At 38.4% G+C, this 18,247-nt stretch overlaps 8 protein-coding genes across 8 annotated transcripts; 2 read left to right on the top strand and 6 right to left on the bottom strand.

Annotated features, from left to right (window-relative positions):
* Positions 1–18: 18 nt before the first annotated feature.
* PHYBLDRAFT_98693 (hypothetical protein) lies at positions 19–1,138 on the top strand (the record flags this gene model as incomplete). Its single annotated transcript, XM_018444068.1, has 2 exons — positions 19–659; positions 721–1,138. Coding segments are annotated over 2 exons (1,059 nt in total), but the record flags the coding sequence as incomplete, so codon positions are not given.
* Positions 1,139–1,906: 768 nt separating this feature from the next.
* On the bottom strand, positions 1,907–2,599 carry PHYBLDRAFT_5889 (hypothetical protein; the record flags this gene model as incomplete). Its single annotated transcript, XM_018440401.1, has 1 exon — positions 1,907–2,599. A coding segment is annotated over one exon (693 nt), but the record flags the coding sequence as incomplete, so codon positions are not given.
* A 55-nt stretch (positions 2,600–2,654) lies between these two features.
* On the bottom strand, positions 2,655–3,802 carry PHYBLDRAFT_14776 (hypothetical protein; the record flags this gene model as incomplete). Its single annotated transcript, XM_018431944.1, has 1 exon — positions 2,655–3,802. A coding segment is annotated over one exon (1,148 nt), but the record flags the coding sequence as incomplete, so codon positions are not given.
* Positions 3,803–4,012: 210 nt separating this feature from the next.
* Positions 4,013–4,995, bottom strand: PHYBLDRAFT_105799 (hypothetical protein; the record flags this gene model as incomplete). The annotated part of the gene is made up of 5 exons (XM_018427921.1): positions 4,013–4,128; positions 4,189–4,280; positions 4,357–4,419; positions 4,489–4,745; positions 4,807–4,995. Coding segments are annotated over 5 exons (717 nt in total), but the record flags the coding sequence as incomplete, so codon positions are not given.
* A 1,823-nt stretch (positions 4,996–6,818) lies between these two features.
* Positions 6,819–8,220, bottom strand: PHYBLDRAFT_58849 (hypothetical protein; the record flags this gene model as incomplete). The annotated part of the gene is made up of 7 exons (XM_018440392.1): positions 6,819–7,091; positions 7,185–7,238; positions 7,329–7,461; positions 7,559–7,700; positions 7,745–7,857; positions 7,948–8,027; positions 8,092–8,220. 7 exons carry the CDS (start codon positions 8,218–8,220, stop codon positions 6,819–6,821), a joined length of 924 nt encoding a protein of 307 aa, XP_018297843.1.
* Positions 8,221–9,227: 1,007 nt separating this feature from the next.
* On the top strand, positions 9,228–12,001 carry PHYBLDRAFT_179264 (hypothetical protein). Its single transcript, XM_018438128.1, has 3 exons — positions 9,228–9,523; positions 9,667–9,735; positions 9,825–12,001. The coding sequence occupies exons 1-3, from the start codon at positions 9,262–9,264 to the stop codon at positions 11,909–11,911; spliced, it is 2,418 nt and encodes an 805-aa protein (XP_018297842.1). The 5' UTR covers positions 9,228–9,261; the 3' UTR covers positions 11,912–12,001.
* Positions 12,002–12,352: 351 nt separating this feature from the next.
* Positions 12,353–12,705, bottom strand: PHYBLDRAFT_139822 (hypothetical protein; the record flags this gene model as incomplete). The annotated part of the gene is made up of 2 exons (XM_018430286.1): positions 12,353–12,630; positions 12,687–12,705. The coding sequence occupies 2 exons, from the start codon at positions 12,703–12,705 to the stop codon at positions 12,353–12,355; spliced, it is 297 nt and encodes a 98-aa protein (XP_018297841.1).
* Positions 12,706–13,530: 825 nt separating this feature from the next.
* Positions 13,531–18,072, bottom strand: PHYBLDRAFT_184926 (hypothetical protein; the record flags this gene model as incomplete). The annotated part of the gene is made up of 11 exons (XM_018439002.1): positions 13,531–13,737; positions 13,819–14,524; positions 14,586–14,726; positions 14,820–14,903; positions 15,066–15,179; positions 15,277–16,334; positions 16,426–16,622; positions 16,748–16,838; positions 17,418–17,454; positions 17,690–17,763; positions 18,017–18,072. The coding sequence occupies 9 exons, from the start codon at positions 18,070–18,072 to the stop codon at positions 14,605–14,607; spliced, it is 1,833 nt and encodes a 610-aa protein (XP_018297840.1). The 3' UTR covers positions 13,531–13,737; positions 13,819–14,524; positions 14,586–14,604.
* Positions 18,073–18,247: the final 175 nt, after the last annotated feature.

Raw genomic sequence — 18,247 nt, 5'->3', positions numbered from 1 at the left:
GAACTAATTAACTTTACCGTCCTAAAGTACATCACAACTGCCATCAATAGTCCCTTTGAAGTATCCAAGACTCTTCTGCAGGTTCAATACATGCCCCATGAAGATGTCGAAGTACTCGCCACAACTTCTCATCAACAAGACGACAACCATGATCACAGTGACAGTACAGACGAAGAGATAGAGGAAGACGAGGAAGATGATTTTTATGGCACCGGAGGAAAGCGACGCCACTCGACGGAAGGATTAGATTTTTCGACTGCCTCGTTAGATGCCGACAACCCAGCTTTTAAGAAAAAGGTCTCTTTGGATGAAAGTGGCTACGTTGTTCGTACTAGTGTGTACGATGATAGTACCCGGCCCACTCACCAGATTAAACCAATTGAGGGTGGTGTCTGGCAAGGCATCAGACTCTTAATTAAACAGCCTCATGAAGGGTGGAGATCCCTATTCAAGGGACAATACACCAGTTGGTTATGCGAAGTCCTTCATCTCTTCCTCCAACCCACGCTCGAGGGTACATTGAATGATATGTTTGACCTTTACGACGATACAATTCCTCTTGTCCACCTGGATCGGGTTGGCCCTAATCTTGCAACATTGGTGGCTAGTAACCTAATTGTTGGATTTATCTTGAGTCCACTTGAACTCATCAAAACAAGGTAATATGTACAGTGAAAATAATAAATATAGCGTTAAACAATAGAAAACTTTGTGTTCTAGAATGATGGTACAATCAGCATCACCTCTGCAGCGCAAGTACAAGGGCCCCTTTCACGCCCTACGAACCATTCTCAACGAAGAAGGTGGTCTATGGGGACTATACTTATCTCACAACCTTGTTCCAACTCTTCTTTACCATTCTATTACCCCTTTGTTACAAAACACAATTCCCCTTATTATTGACCGGGTCTTTCGTATCTCGGCCAATGATTCCCCTTTCCTTTACGGTTTAGCTGAACTTGGACTCAACACTCTCGAGCTTATTATTACCCTTCCACTCGATACTATTCGTAAACGCCTACAGTGTCAGATCCGATCAAGAACTCCAGGAAACAAGCGCTTCGAGAGCGTTGTCGCCCTTCGCCCTGTACCTTACACTGGTATCATGGATGCGTTTTATCGCATTGTTAAGGAAGAGGGTGGGCGGAGGGAGGTTGTCAAGGGTAGCAAGAAAGCAAAACAGAGACACCTTTCAGGATGGGGTTTACGTGGTTTGTACCAAGGCTTTAGTATGCAATTCACCTCGGATTTTGTCCTTTTCCTCCTCCATGCAATCAATGGTATTGAAGGTAAGCCAACTAAATATGTGATCGAATAAAAGGGGGTCTGACTGGCAAATGATGTGGGATAGATGATTATGAAGATTTTTAAAGGAAATACATATAAATATACACCCAAACACCCAAACACACATACTCTCTCAAGAGAGAAAGAGAGAGAGAAAGAGGCTTTTTCTCTCTGTCTCTCTTAATATTTTGCAATCAAAAATGCTGCCTTTAATTGTTATCTTTATCTTATAAATATCCAAAACACATTCTGTATAATTTACTTGTGTTTTATAGACATTTTCTTTATCACTGTAAGTTAATAGATATATACTTTCAATTCTTTTAATGTATTTGAATTTATTTTATTTATTGGGATGGATTATATTATAAGAAAAAGTATATATATATATATATAGTAGAGCAATATTAAATATGTGGTAATCTAGTAGTTATAGTAATAAACAGTGAGAGTGATAATAGTAATAAAAATAAAAATAATAAAAAAATCAAGGGAAGAGGTATACACAAAATATCGTTATACTACTCTGCAAAAAAGCATGCCATAATATGTATACATATTTAACATCAACTTCTTTCCTTTCCATCGAATGCTTTTTTTTTCTTCTGTTTTCTTTTTACCAGAAACGTCTCTTGAGCCACTTCCACCCTTCAGCAAATGCAATGTAGACTAGTATAGAGGCAGCAACCATTCCCCACTCCCAGGTAATGGGGTGCTGCTTAAACACATCGGTGTTCAAGACAGGGACATAGAGACAAATAAGCATGAGGCAAATACCGCAAATCGTACTCCAGATGAGATACTTGTTGTTCATATTCTTCATCGCATTCCAGGTCCATGTTGGCTGATACAAATCACGGCAAGTGAAACCGTGCAAAAGGATGATCAATGTCAAGGTTGCAAATAGCGCACCACGGGCTCGGAAGACTTCTTCGCAAGAATCGTTGTATCTGTGGTTGCAACCTTCGCCGAGATTTCCGGTTCCCCAACCCCAAACCACGACCACAAAGTTTAGTAGACAAATGCCGCCAATCATCACACCATAGAATAAAATATCGATAACGTTATTTCTTGCGAACAAAGCTTGTTTTGATGTACGTGGAGGTTGGAGCATCTGGTCGGGATGGACAGGCTCAAGACCAAGACTCATGGCCGGAGGAGAACTTGTGAGGATATTGTTGAACAGAATCTGAATTGGAGTCATTGGAAACACAGGGTCCCCACTTAGATCTCTAAAGGCCAGACCCAGAATAAGTGGTGTAAGCTCGGCTACGTTTCCAGAGACCATATGGACCACAAATCTCGATATATTGCTGAACACACGACGACCTTCCTCAATTGCCTTTACAATAGTGGCGAAATTGTCGTCAACCAACACAATATCAGCGGCTTGTTTAGCTACATCGGAACCGGCCTGACCCATTGCAATACCGATGTCGGCTTCTTTGAGACTTGGACTATCATTGACTCCGTCACCAGTCATACCTGCAATCTTCTTGCGTCGATGCAATGCTTCTATCATCTTAACCTTTGTATCTGGACTACAGCGGGCAACAACTAAGGGAAGGTTCTCGAGAGCATCGACTTGGGCATCAGTCAATCGATCAAAATTTTGGGCCGACATGACAAGCGCTCTAGGATCTGACTTTCCAGGCGGCAGATTAAGTCCATAATCACTAGGCAAGATAGCGACTTCACGGGCAATGGCAGTGGCAGTTGCAATATGGTCTCCAGTCAGCATGTGAACAGTAATACCGGCTTGATGACATTCAATAACTGCATCCTTGGATTCGACGCGCGGGGGATCATAAATGCCGACAAGACCGAGAAAGAACATGTCTTGTTCAATATCTTCTCGGGCAAAAGTTTCGGCCGTCACTTTACCGTTGACCTTGACAGAACGGCTAGCCAGAGATAGCACACGAAGACCACCACGAGCGAGCTCATCAACTTGAGGTAAGACCATGCTGTTAAGCTGCTCTTGACTGATATATTCGACGCTGTCACCAGTTTTGATTCCTACACAGCGTTCCAATACACGTTCGGTAGCACCCTTGAGGAACCCAATGTGTTCTCCTTCGGAATTTTTGCACAGAACACTCATACGCTTAATGGAAGAATCAAAGGGATACTCGGAAATTAAAGTCCATCCTGGTCCACCTTTGGTGCTTAGTAACTTGGGCTTTCCCATGTCCAGCTTGTAAGCAAATACTTGGAGAGCAACTTCTGTGGGGTCGCCAATACCGTGATAACCGTCGCCTTCCTTGTCCTTGCGTATTTCGCTCATGTTACAAAGTGCAGCATTGTAGGCCAGCTGTTTGAGATAAGGCGGTATATCGTTCGATGGGATTGTACTTTCGTCACTCTCTGATTTTACCTCGCCTTTAATGTCAAATCCAAGACCGCTGATGGAATAAAACCCTTTTTTCGGCATCCAGAAACGCGTAAGAACCATCTTAGATTGGGTGAGTGTACCAGTCTTGTCTGAACAAACGTTTGTGACTGCACCAAGCATTTCTAATGCAGCCATACGACGGATAAGCGCCTTGTTGATTGCCATTGAATGTACACCAAACGCTTGAGTAAGTGTGACAACAGCAACGAGACCCTCGGGAATGACTGCAATTGCTGTGGAGATTGCGTACAGGATAACTTCGTCGTTGATGATGAACTTTGCGGATCCAAAGGTGATAATGACAGTACAGATGGCAACTGCGAGTAACACTAGAGCCATGCGGTCCAGGGATTTTTGAAGAGGAGTCTTTGAGTTGTCGTTGCTGTCCAACAGACGCTTGGCGATCTTGCCGATCTCGGTCTGCATACCAATCGCAGTAACAATAGCTATTAAATACAAAGTTAATAAAAATGCTTGTTTCTTTATTTATTCTTTGTAAAGCTTACATTTACCACGGCCTTTGGTAATGATTGTACTAGAATAAGTCATGTTTATACGATCACCTAGAGAGATCTCTGCACCTTCAATAATATCATTGCTGTATATAAAAGAAAAAGAAAGGTTAAAAAAAAAGGCAAATTCAATTGAGACCAATTGAGATCAATTGAACTTACACTTTATTGACCGGAACAGATTCACCTGTCAAAAGGGCTTCATCGATGTCCATATTGAAGGCCCTAATTAAAATCAGATCAAAATAATTATTTTCACAAAACCACAATAAAATTTAAATTCATTTGACTTACTCCACGACACGCGCATCAGCACCAACTACATCTCCACTGTTGAGGACAATTATATCACCTGGAATGAGTTCACGTGTGGGGATTGTCTTGCCCTGGCCATCACGAATAACACGGCTGGTCGGGGATGCCATCTGACGAAGAGAGTCCATTGTTTTTTCGGCCTTGTATTCTTGGAGAAAGCCAACGACAGCATTGATGATAGCAATTGCAGCAATGACGCCACCCTCAATCCAATCTTTAAAGGCGAATGAGACAGCCTGATAAATAAAGAAAAAAAAGTTAATAAGATGTTTTAATTTTAACAAGATGACAACTTACCATAGCAATGGCGAGAATAAGGATCATGACATTAAAGAATTGTTTTATCAATAGTTTGATTGGACTGACGCCACCTTCTCCTTCCATTTCATTGTAGCCATACTGCTGCCTGCGTTCTTCGACTTGGCTCTCTGAGACACCATCTTCTATGTCAGACTTGAGAAGTTTGGCTACTGTTTCGAGGTCCATAGTGTGGTAAGGAGGGCCTTCGACTCGAGGTTCAGCATCTCTGTTCTTCTTTTTCTTGACAAAGCGCATCCTTTTCATTATTGCACTTCGGACTGACTTGGTATCCCAATCGGTGCTGCTCTGGCCAGTCGAGGTTCTTGTGAACGGCTTTTGGGAAAGCTTCTCGTTTTGATTACGGACATCGTTTGGTAGATCACGGTGACTTATTTCTGCAAAGGTAATTGTGGTATTATGCTGTTCTTGTGGGTTATTTGTTGTAGAATCCATCAAGAATATAGGTGTATATTATACGTGTATATGCTTATATATTTTTGTAAGGGATTGAGCAGAGGAAAATAGACAAAACAATGTTAGATCTTTATAAGTGTCAATTGCATGTAATTTGAGAAACAAAAGAAGTTTGAGAAGTCAAAGAAGCTTGTTGTATTCTTTTTTTTTGATTCCTTGATCTCAAACTCAGCAGATCATAATTGGCCTGATCAAGGTCGTTTTGCCAAATTGTAAGGAAGTGTCCAGTAGTATCCAATTGGCCTACTTGAAGTGATTTTGGCGTCACTGATTCTGGACTTTTGAGTATATGCAAGACAAGTTAGGTATGACAAAAAGACTGCTTTAGGCTATATTTGTATTTTGAAACTAAAAAAGAGTCCTGCACTATTCTAGAATTGGCACAACAAGTTTTCTGCGATTTCTGTTGCTTCCCTTTCAAAAAATAAAAACCGTCTACGCTTTCTATTTTATGAAATGGCTTCTATTTTATTTTTTGATATTCTGAAAACAATAGAATATAGTAAGTTTGTACGTAACAAAGGAGTACAGTACTTTATTTAGTGTTTTATCATCGGATAATCGGCAAAACCAAGAAGTAGTAAAGCCTATTGATTTTATTATTCATTATTTGAGAGCAAAATGTAAGTTTTAGCAATATTATCTATAAAAGACGTGTCAATGGAGTAAAATTATGGGTTTTATTGTAGAAAATATCGCGTATTTCGCTTAAATCCCTCACAATTGCAACTTCCAATTAAAGTAAAAAAAAAAATATGTTAAAACTTTCTTGTGAGTGGACGGTGCGTGAGAATATGTCTTAAACAATTATTATTATTATTACTTGGTAAGAATATTTATATAATTACCTTATCAATCTACTCCACCCATAAAATATACACTACCACACTATAATATTTGAAAACAAATTACCATTTATATATAATGCATATATACAGATACATGCAGACACACATATATCTATAGTATATTTTACATCTTTTTTTTTTTAAAAAAAAACGTAAATGTATTTATTTTCTACGCTTCTTTTATAATCCAATCAAATACACCACGAGTTGATTGGATTGTAAATTCTATAAAACTTGGTGATTGTTTTTCAAACCCACAACCAGCTCAAATCATTGCTGATTTTGATGGCATCGTGTTTGGATTATTGGAAAGACTGGAAATATGGGTGTGCAGAATGTGATACTGATAACTTGGTCTCCACCCTGGTACAATATATTATAAGCTATTGTCTCGTACTACATCATTTTGTTTTGTTTGGCTTGGTTTGGTTTGGTGTAGTAGTAAGAAATACAATAAACCAAAAGATAAGAGCTTACTAATTTTACTTTAGGGTTTTACGCCATGAAAAACCATACATTTTAGCTAGAGAAGTTAAGTTTTTATTATAAACACTGTATGTATGTGTGTATATATAAATAAAATAATATAATAAAGGAAACTTTAGCCTCTCTTATTTTACTTTGTAATCATTGAAACGAGAGAAAATATTTTGTTTCAATTTTGCCCATTCTTTTATTTGATTTAATTTAGCTTGAACTTTCAAGATATTCGACTGCGAATTTGTAATAAAAATAGGTAAATGCTGGCATCAAAAGCTGGCAGTCCATACGATCAGTTATTCCACCATGTCCTGGAATGCATTGATCAAAGTCCTTGATTTTACAGGCTCTCTTGAGGGCACTTGCAAAGAACCCACTGAAAGGTGCAGCGAGTGATGCATACAATGCCAGTACAACCCCATGGTATTGCATAGTGTCTTCAAGGGGATTGAGTTTTAAGTTGGCTGATAACGATTGACTCTAATGAAATAAAAGAAAATAAATAAGATATAATATAATATATATATATATATAAATTGCACTTTGTCTCACAAAGATAGAATAATTGCACACCTTGTTTTCACATGCCAAGTATTCCAAACCAACAAGAGTCTTGGTGTACTGTATCTAAAATGTCAATAAAGATGATAACCCAAGTGTATATCTTTTATATATATATCTTCTTTTACTTGCATAATAAGCGACCAGGAGTGTAACCAAAAGTCCACCCCCAAAGCCTTCCCATGTCTTACGAGGACTCAAGAATAATAGTTGATGTCTGCCAAGAATTAATCCAAATGCGTATGCTGAAATGTCATTTATCACAACTAAACTAGCCGGAAGAATAAACCTTTAATATATAAGAAGAAAGTGTTATCGGATATATAATGTAAGTATTCAAGCGCTTTATAAATTATGTAGGTACAATATCACCTCCCGTTTCTTACCAGATCAGTCCTTTTTGCATGTTGTAGACCATGAACCGCATTTGGAGCACCGATAACAAAATGCTGCAATGAATCCAACATAGTCTTGTCAACTGCTCAGAAAGAAACTTTGGGTTCAATTGATAAACATAGCCACAGAACCCTATCATGAGTTAGACAGGATCATGAATTAGAAAAATAACCTACAAGCTGTGTACAGCATCATGCACACCAAGTCTGATTCGCATTCTGCCAACCGGGATCCAGGCTGAACAAAAACACATCCAAGACACCAATAACTAGCAATTGCATACAGTAACCTACAAATTGCGTAGTTTATTTGTGTATTAGCACTATTATCAGTAGTATGGTGTGATGATTATAATAAACAGCAATCTATTTTAAATTACCATTCAAAGAAACGTCTACCGTGGGCTGAATAATCAAGAGAGCTCGATCGGTATCCCATCAATGGTAGGCTAGTGAGCTCCTTCGTGAAATGTATGTTTATCTTATCATTTTTGCTTATTTCTTTATTTATTCTTTTGTCTTACTTGAAACACTTTGCATTCAATCAAGAATACTAGCACCAGCACAGCCCTGGAACCTAGACACGCTGCGATAACCACTGTACCAATCATAGCAATCCCGGCCAATACACGATCGAATATGTTATTTATCATTTATAAAATAGAAACAATAGTAATCCCAACAGAATGCTATCTCATTCTTTTTGTTTTTGTTTTTATAGGTTACAAGATATGAGACGCTCTTTTATTCTGCTTTCAATTCTCCTTTATTTACTCAATACTCGTTACAATCTTGCTGTCTAATCGTTATTGACTTGTTGTATTACTTATCATCTTTGAGCCATCAATAAACCAAAAACCAAAAAAAAAGGTCACATGTATAAAGAAATGAATGAGTCTTTGTGACTAAAATAGACAAATTATTGCTAACCCATAACCGCAGCAATAATTAATTATGGCGCTTGACAGCATACGAGCTAAAAAAAGAAAAATTATAAACGCAAAAGGTATGTCAACTTATCCAGCAATGTAAGGAACATAAAATTCCTACTAAACTGGCATCTAAAAATTGTATAGCTATAGAATAATGAGTAAAGATGATTACATATTACTGTGAAAGCTAAAACGATTGAAATATAGACATTAGTATAAGCTACATTTGGTATTAAAAGAATACTCTCTATAAGATCAAATCTTTTTTGATACAAAAGTGAAAGAATAATAATAATAATAATTTAATACAAAGTATAATACTAGCTATATATGTAGCTCTTCGTTGCTATCTATTTCTGGATAAATTTGATCTGTATACTAGCACATATCATCATTATATAGCCTATGCTTCTTCTCTATGATTATAATTAAATGTGCTTTATGTTCTTTACGTCATTAACAGCCAAAAATAAATGGTCTCACGGACTCCTCTTGTGTATATCAGAATATAAAACTCATTTCTAGATATAGACCTGTTCCTAAACCAAAATTCTTTTATATATATATAATTCAATAGGTTTGACTTGTATACATATATGTTAATAATAAATCCATCAAACAAGTGTGCACAAGTAGAGAGCCAAAAAAAAAGATAGTCACATTTTGTTTTCCCACAATTAGAAAAATACCAGTTTCCAAGAAAGCCACGCTCTCCTACTCCTCTCAAACAACTCAACAACAACCACCTCCCTCTTTTCCCAAATGGATCCACTTGTCGAGCTATTTGTGAAAATCGGACTTTCCGAACAAAAGGCTAAAGATACAGCCAAAAACAAGAAATTGTCTCCCACCCTCGAGTCAGTAATCGATGATGCCAACGTGCGCGCCAATGGATGTGACAAGGACCTCGGCATCCTTCTTTACCAGCTCGCTACCACCATCACCAAGGATGCCGCTCAACATCGTGCCTATATTGTAAACAAGATTGTCAAGGGTGACCTCAAGACAACTGACCAAGTGACAGGTACGCAATAATAAGTTTTTAATTTATTTATTTTTCCAAAAAAAAAATGAGACTGGCCTGGATTTGCATATAGTTAAAACATATTATGTTATTAAACGGTTAATAAATGAAAATTATTTACTTACCTATGTGTATGTATATAGCTGCTATTAAGTACGCAGATAATGTTCAAACTATTAACGAGGCCGATTTCAACGAAGCTTCTGGTGTTGGTGAGTGATGAAGAAATGGGAAGGAGGGAAGGGGTACGATGTGCATAATAAATAGAAAGAATAAACTAAGTGTAAAAGGAAAACGATAGGCATTATCGTTACTCCCAATGATATCCAAAAGGCTGTCCAGACATACCTGGATGCCAACAAAGAAACCATCCTCAAGGACCGTTACAAGACTCTCGGTCCTACTCTTGCAAACGTACGCAAGATATCTGCCCTCCGCTGGGCTGACGGTGGTAAGGTTAAGCAAGCAATTGATGAAGGCTACCTTGCCCTGATTGGTCCCAAGGATGAGCGTGATGTGCCTCAAAAGAAGAAGAAGGAGCCCAAGGCTGCTAAGGCACCTGCTGCTGCTTCTAATGCCAAGCAAGAGTCCAAGCAAGAGTCCAACAAGACTGATGTGGCCAACATGTTCTTTGAGGGAGAGTTAGCTCGCTTGCACAAGCCCGGAGGAAACAAGCAGATCAAGCCCGAATTGATGGCTGAGCATCTCAAGGCCACTGGTGGCAAGGTCGTCACTCGTTTCCCCCCTGAGCCCAACGGTTATTTGCACATTGGACATGCTAAGGCCATCAACGTCAACTTCGGTTACGCAAAGGCTCACAATGGCATTACATACCTGCGTTACGACGACACCAACCCCGAGGCAGAAGAAGAAAAGTACTTTTTGTCGATCTTGGAGACCGTGCGCTGGTTGGGATTTGAGCCTTTCAAGATTACTTACTCGAGTGATTACTTCCAGCAGCTTTATGAGCTCGCTCTCAAGTTGATCCGCAAGGGACTTGCTTACACATGTCAGTGCACTGGTCCCCAGATTCACGAGCACCGTGGTGGCGACAATGGTGGACCACGTACTGCATGCGAGCACCGTGACCGCCCTATTGAAGAGACACTCGAGCAGTTCCAGAAGATGAAGGAGGGTAGATACAAGGAGGGAGAGACAACCCTGAGAATGAAGATGAACCTTGAAGATGGAAACCCCCAATTCTGGGATCTGATTGCCTACCGCGTGTTGTACACACCCCATCATCGTACTGGCTCTGATTGGTGCATCTATCCCACCTATGATTACACACATTGCCTTGTTGATTCGTTTGAGAACATCACCCACTCGCTCTGCACCACTGAATTTAGACAGTCCCGAGAAAGCTATTACTGGCTTGTGGATGCAGTTGAGGTGTACAAGCCTGTCCAGTGGGAATATGGACGACTCAATGTTACTGGTACAATCATGTCCAAGCGCAAGATTCTCAAGATGGTCACGAACAACTATGTGACGGGGTGGGATGATCCTCGTCTGTACACTCTGGTTGGTCTGCGCCGTCGCGGTGTTCCCCCAGAGGCCATCAACACCTTTGTTCTTGAGTTGGGTGTCACAACCTCGGTTTCGAATATCGATGCGCTTCGCTTTGACGCCAAGACTCGCGAGTACCTGGACCGTAGCACACCTCGTCTGATGGCGATCTTGAACCCTATCAAGGTCGTTCTTGAAAACTTGCCCGAAGACTACCTCGAGGAGATCGTGGTTGCCAACAAGCCCAAGGATCCTAGCTTTGGAGAACACAGCGTGCCTTTTACGCGTGTGGTCTACATTGACGGCTCTGATTTCCGTGAGCAGGATTCTAAAGACTATTACCGCATGGCACCTGGAAAGTCTGTTGGACTTTTGAATGTCAAGTACCCCGTGCGTTGTGTTAGCGTCCAGAAGAATGCCGCTGATGGCTCGATCACCGAGCTGGTCTGCAGATACGAGAACGACATTCCTTTCAAGAAGCCAAAGACCTACATTCACTGGATCGCAGAGTCGCCCAGACACAACTCGCCTGTGCGACTTGACGAGGTTCGCCTCTATGAACCATTGTTCAAGCATGCCAACCCTGATTCTGCCGAGGGAGGATTCCTAAATGATATCAACAGTCATTCACTGACTACTGTGACCGGAGCTATTGCTAGCGTGGGTATCTATGATCAGATTGGCAGCTGGGCCGCTAAGACCGGAGGTGCTGATAAGGAGAGCATGCGCTGGCAGTTTGTCCGGACAGGTTACTTCTGTCTTGACAAGGACACTGAGTTTGACCTCTCCAAGATCACCAATGGTCAGGTGAGAGAAGGTTTGGGCCGTTTGGTAGTCAACCGAACGGTGACATTAAAAGAAGATGTTGGTAAAGCTTAAATAATATTAAGGGATTATTTCCTTTTCTTTTAATAACAATAAATTATGATAATAAATTATTATCGTTGTTGCTGTTGTGTATGTGTCTTTATATGGATAAAGAAGTATATATTTATATTTGATGTATTTGATGTATTTGGTGATGATTATATATACATACATATATGTAAGAGGTTGGCATGAAAGAAAATATATAAGAAAATGTATAATGGAAAAAAAAAGATAAGATAAAAGAAAGAGAGGAAGAGGGAGAGAAAAGAGTGTACAGACGGGTAAGCATGAAAATGAAAAAAAAATGTAAGAAATTAAATGCGCTATGTATATAAATGAAGCAAGGTTAAAACCCATGGGACCAGCCTATGGATAAAACCGACTGATTAATCTATCTTAAGGAGAGTAGTTTTTTTTGCTGTGTGTGATTGGAATAAAGATCAACGGTGCCTAGTAAGTTTGACCAGTCATAGGGCGGGAAAAGACGTCTTGGTACTCTGCGTCGTTGAGATAGCGGCGTACTTCTGCTTCTGTGTCATAGGGAAGCTCTTCATTCTTCCAGCGGCACTGAGAACATTCGTATCGTACACTTGTATTGTCAGAGATTCGCTTGTTGAGAACGATTATTTGTTTTTCGGATCGCGTGAGTTGAACCGAGCTTTGGTGTTTGCATCGTGGGCAAGGATGTGTGGCGTGTTCAAGAGAGATTTTCTTTCCAGGGTTTGCAACTATTGTAAAGTTAATATCATTTTTTTTTATATATTTGGGTTTTAAAGAAGCTTACCAAAGACAAAGCTTGACATTTTATTTAGATAATACAGCTTATATATATATGTATATTAAAGATAAGGGTTTGTTTGATAGACGAAGAATAAGAAAGAAGAGAAGAAGAAATTCATAAATCAGATAAGAAAATAATCTATTTAATTTATATCAAAGCAATTCGATATCCTGGCCAATAAGAAATGGTTTACAAGGGAAATCTGTGCCACCTCTTGCATCAAGCCAGCTCTTCTTTATTTACTTACTTTAATATATAAATAAAAATAATCTCTGGGGCTCAATTGGCTTATCATTTTAATGATAGAGCAAAATCCAAATAGAGAAAATAAAGTATGCAACGAAGTACAAAACCATATTTATTTTTACTTTTACTTTTATTTTTATTTTATATACAATATCATAATTTTCTATGATCGTCTCCAAAGAAATTCTTTATTTTATTTCCCATGCCACACAAACCTCGTGTTGAATACTGCGGACAAAACCCATTTTGTCTGCTGATACGAGACAAAACCCCATGACAACCGCCAGTAGTACAAATAATATACCTATTCTGTACAAGCTCTGTGTTTATATATATATCTTATTTCAACTCTACAAATATAATCACAGCTGCGTCATATTAAAATAGCTTCTGTACATACACAGGCTTGTATACAAATATAAACTACAGCCGTCGCCTTGGACCTAATTACGACATTGAGAAACATATTGGCTTCCTTAATTGTTAATGTGATTATATAAAACATGGTTTTTAATAAAAAGAATATACAATAAACCCAATAAATTATGTCGTCCAATCAGAAATAAATTTTCGTTGCCACAGGAACAAAATACAACATCTTAGTTTTTCTGACAAAGTTTTTTTTATTATTATTATAATATCTCTTGTAGGGTTACGAGATAAACTCTTTTCCTTTTGTTCTTATTATGAAAATGAACAAAGCAATATATATAGTGAAAATTGTCAATTAACGTATGGTCCAATTGAATATGGCATGTCAACTACTGAAGATCCTAAAACTGCTCAGCGATGGTGGAGAAGCTACTAGCTGACAAAATATCGATCAAAAAAAAGGTCAACCAGAAGCCCAGGACGCCAAAACAACTTCACAGACGAACACAAAACTTACTTCTTGGACCTCGATAAGGACTATCCGCAGGTTTACTGTCTGTGTTGTTATACTTTACAAATTGAGGCGGAAAATTGGATATACAGATGCCATCAATGATCAATTTTGAGTCACATTCGTCGGCTTCAGTACCAGTTGAGGCTTCACCTTATCTTGCATAAAGGGTGTACTCACAAGTACAAAGGAGGGGTGATGGTCGATTGTTAAATCAGATGGTATTGTATCCTCTTTATCCTCCTTTCTATTGCCATGCTCATAATTAACTTTGCCAAGGCTGGTGTAGACTTGAGAGCGTTTTCCTTGGTGTTGGGCAGGCAGTGTTCGCTAGTAAAGCAAGTACCTGTGCCACAATTGATAATGCTAGAATTGTTTGCAGTAGTGTTGAAGCTAGCATTATTTGATTCTTTTCCAGATCATTGTTTTTAGTCTTGGTACTACTTCGTGTCCTCTGCTTGCTTTTATTAACAGCACCCTCAAAGTATGTATAAGGACATTTTCTGATAGGACATTTCCATGAAATATTTAAGAAATGGGCCCCTTGTGTGATTGTTCAATTCAAACGAGCCATTCATATTTCGAGAATAAAATATTAACCCTAGGCAGACAACGTTTCCTGGTGGGGAATGACATTTTGATTCTCCCGGACCAAAAGTTATATCCGTTCTAAAATGATCTTTTCCTGGGACGGCCTGCCATGACTCTATATCTTTTGAGGGAAAAAGGGTAAACAGCTTTGCTTCTAATTTATTATTTTTTTACTGACAAACCTTGGGCTACTTTTTGGTATTATATGTAAAAGAAAGTCAAAGACATTATACATGTAAGAAGGCCAATAAATAGTAAAATGTCAAACAAGATTGCGTCACACTTTAATGACAACAACCCCTTATAATCCTTTGCATAACTGGCTATTGATATAATGAACTTTTTTTTTCAGGACACGCTATTTTGACTTGAAGGATTAGAGAGAGGGAAAAGAGTTTTTGATCTTGTAAGCTTACAGTAGATATTATAATCAAAGAACTTTGAGGCGGTATTTTGTTCCTGTGAGAGTGAAATCTGATTTCTGATTGGACGACATTTTGCTTTTAATTAAATGACATTCTATTTAGGATTAGGTGACATAGTTTATTGAATTGACTGTAATAAGGAATTAATTGTAGAAAAGATTATAAATGTATATTACAAGCCATTAGACTTTATATTAATTTATAGAATCTCTAACATTTACACGCTCAATATTTTACGTAGCAATATCTCTAGCTTGGCAGAACTATAACCTGGTTCAAGGCCAGCTTCTGGTTCAATCGAGATACATTTAATCCCAAGTTTCTCTATCTCCTCCACATCCACACAGATTTCTATAAAAAAAAAATGGGTTCATATTTCAGTAAAGCATTAATACATTGCATTATACTATGATAGCAATAAACAGCCAAAAAAAAGGGGGACTCTTACTTGAATTCGAAAGATAGATAAGATGAGTAATGAATGTCCGAGGGGGTGAATACGGAATTAGATCGCTTGGAAATGGTGGTACACTAAACAGGTCGGTGTTTTGGTCGGTTACTTTTTGAGGACGAGGAACACTAGAGTTTGCCAAGGGATATCCTTCGTGCTGGCCAGAATTAGCCTGGTGACCAAGATACTCAAACTCCAGACTGCCTGCACCTCCCGCTTCCTTGGGAGATGTGTTTGTTCCAAAGTTATAGGGCTGATTACGATCATAATACTGCCTTCTTGCATCAATCAATTGGCTTTCGTTCAATGCCTCGGTAATCTTCTGAATGAAGTCAATTGCACAAAAGTCGCCTGTCTCTCTGTCGTTGTGGCCATTCAGAAGCAGGACCTTGTGTCTCAGGGTTGGTGACCGGGCAATCGCATTTCCGACTCCACGCAAGATAAGGCATGGTAGGATTGAGGTGTACAGTGAACCGATAGAGTAAACCAGAGTGGTACTGGTTGCCAGTTGGACGATGACCTTTGGATTTGGTATTGGATATATCTCTTGTCCGTATTCGTTGATATAATAGACTCGGTCGATGACAGCCGGTAGTCTTTCTTCGGTAGTTTTGCTGAACACCAGGTTACCGTTGTTTTGGGTACAATCGTCTTCATATGGGTCTGGGGAGCCTGGTAAAGCAAGGCGTGAAAATGCGTCAATCGGGTTCATCAGTCGGACATTTGGTGCACCATTCTCGCCCGGGTGGCTAATATCACATTGACCATGCAAAACTTCGCCATTCTCTAGCCGTGCGGCGATTGCAGCGGTGTGGTTAGTGTTGATGACTGGTACAACGTGGGTTGGCTCGCGGATGGCCGTGATTGATGAAAAGAGAAAGATGGCAGCCTCTAGGGACCCAAAGAATAGACGGGCACCTGTAAGAAAGAAATTGCCGATGCTACCGTTTCGATAGTTGAAATGTTTGTAGGCTCTTTTTAAGATTTCGAAGTTGAATAGAACTAAAAACCCGCGGATGGCTTCTTTCTTCTCGGTCGATATGTTGTTCCATAGTCTAAGTTATAGATCATGCCATTCATTTAGCATAAACAAATATGTATGTCAACAAGACTTTGGTGACACCAACATATTCTCGCCTTGCTTACCGATGACGGCCTTCGACAATAAGAGACCATTCGTTTAAAATGGCATGTTCCTGGCCATCAGATGGTAAGCGATAATTGAGCAAATCTTTAATTGCCCGAAGCTCGACAGAATCAGACTGGTTGACGTTTATAAGACGGATAAGGCGGGAACGTATGTCACCAATACTGGGGCCACCCAAGACACGTAATAGCTCACTCTAACATACATATATATATGGAAATATGTACACAAGTGTAATTACAGATACGAGTACAAATATGTACACAAATATAAACATCCAAATCTAGATCATTTTTGGTTTGTTTGTTTTGGTTTGCTTACAGTAGACCCTCCATTGTCAGATATTCCTAGTACGTAGCACACATCAGAAGAGATCGACTGAAAGGCAGGTGCTGTGTACAGCTGTGAGTTTCTTTTATGTTGTTACAGAAAAGAAGAAAGAGAAACAGTAGTAACAGATAGATAAATATATATATATATATATATATATAATAAAAAAAAAGGACTATTATCAGTACCAATGAAGTTACAAGCTGATCCTCCAGAGAATATAACAAAAGAAGGTTTTTCCATCATTGGTTTTTAATAGGAAATAAAGGAAGAATCAATAGAATTATTAAGCCAAGAAATATATATATATATATATATTAGATCGATTTGATGATCTTTATGCTCAGCCATAGTCTATGTGACTGAAAACAGACATGGGGAATGGAATATGATCAAAAAAAGAAAAGACATTCTTTGGAATATATATATATATATACATATATAAAAAGAGTAGTGGTAGTAAAGGTACAAAAAAGAAAATGCTTCTTTTTTAAAAGTGTTTCTTGCTTTCAGGTACAGTCAAATCAAGGTTCTTTTTGCACCCTTAAAACATGTTAATTTGTACACAAAGAAAATAAAAACAAAAACAAAAAAAAAAGAAACGAGAGAAAGAATCTTATAAAGAGAGTCTTGAGGTATTGATTGGCTGATTGGGCAGTACCTTGCAGTAGACGACGTCAATATACAGTGGGCTGCGTCTAGTAATAAAACAATTTATATAAAGAAGATGGAAAAGTTGGTGTCTAGACAAATCAAATAAACAAAAATAAAGGGTCCAGATTGCTATTGCTATTGCTACTGTAATTTTATTTGACGTGAATAGAAATTAAGCGTGGGGGGTTTATTTTATTTTACTTGTGGTTTATTGAATCAGGAAACAAACCACACACTCTGTATGAATCACCCCCCTCCCATTTATTCATATAGACTGACAATACTTGTATTCATAATAATACTCATGTTCATGTTCATGTTCATGTTCAGACACTTGGTTACACCAATATCTCCTTTTAGTTGACCATCAAAGAAAAAGCAATAAAGAAATAAAGATTCCCACTGTCAAAATAGATTGTTTGTATAAAAGATGTGTATAGATATAATTGATGCAGCCATATGTGATAAACTTGCCCCCCAAAAAAAAAACAGCACACATCTAATTGACTGTCACGGTCATGAAGCCAACAGCCAAAAAGTCGATAGATACATATATTTATATGTATATTTATATTGTGCGCATACTTTGGCTAGAATATTATGCACCACCCTTCTGGGATGCTCAGAGTCATGCAGACACCATAACTCTGGATTCTGTTCATTCGATCAAGTCAATATATATATATATATATATATATATATTATGTCGATAAGATTGATAGGCTTAATAATCCTAATATTCTGTAATATCCCAATCACAATCACAATCCTTATTCTTATTTTTATATTTTTCCCTTGTACATTAAAATCTCTAAAAAAAATCATTTTATTACTATT

The sequence above is a fragment of the Phycomyces blakesleeanus genome (genome assembly GCF_001638985.1).
Source record: "Phycomyces blakesleeanus NRRL 1555(-) unplaced genomic scaffold PHYBLscaffold_2, whole genome shotgun sequence".
NCBI lineage: Eukaryota > Fungi > Mucoromycota > Mucoromycetes > Mucorales > Phycomycetaceae > Phycomyces > Phycomyces blakesleeanus.
This window is presented reverse-complemented; position numbering and strand designations above follow the sequence as displayed.

Excerpts from the sequence above, each read along its gene's own strand:
- PHYBLDRAFT_179264 (XM_018438128.1), top strand. The coding sequence starts at position 9,262 with ATGGATCCACTTGTCGAGCTATTTGTGAAAATCGGACTTTCCGAACAA. Across the intron at positions 9,524-9,666 it reads GACAACTGACCAAGTGACAG|CTGCTATTAAGTACGCAGAT; the intron begins GTACGCAATAAT and ends GTATGTATATAG. Across the intron at positions 9,736-9,824 it reads CAACGAAGCTTCTGGTGTTG|GCATTATCGTTACTCCCAAT; the intron begins GTGAGTGATGAA and ends GGAAAACGATAG.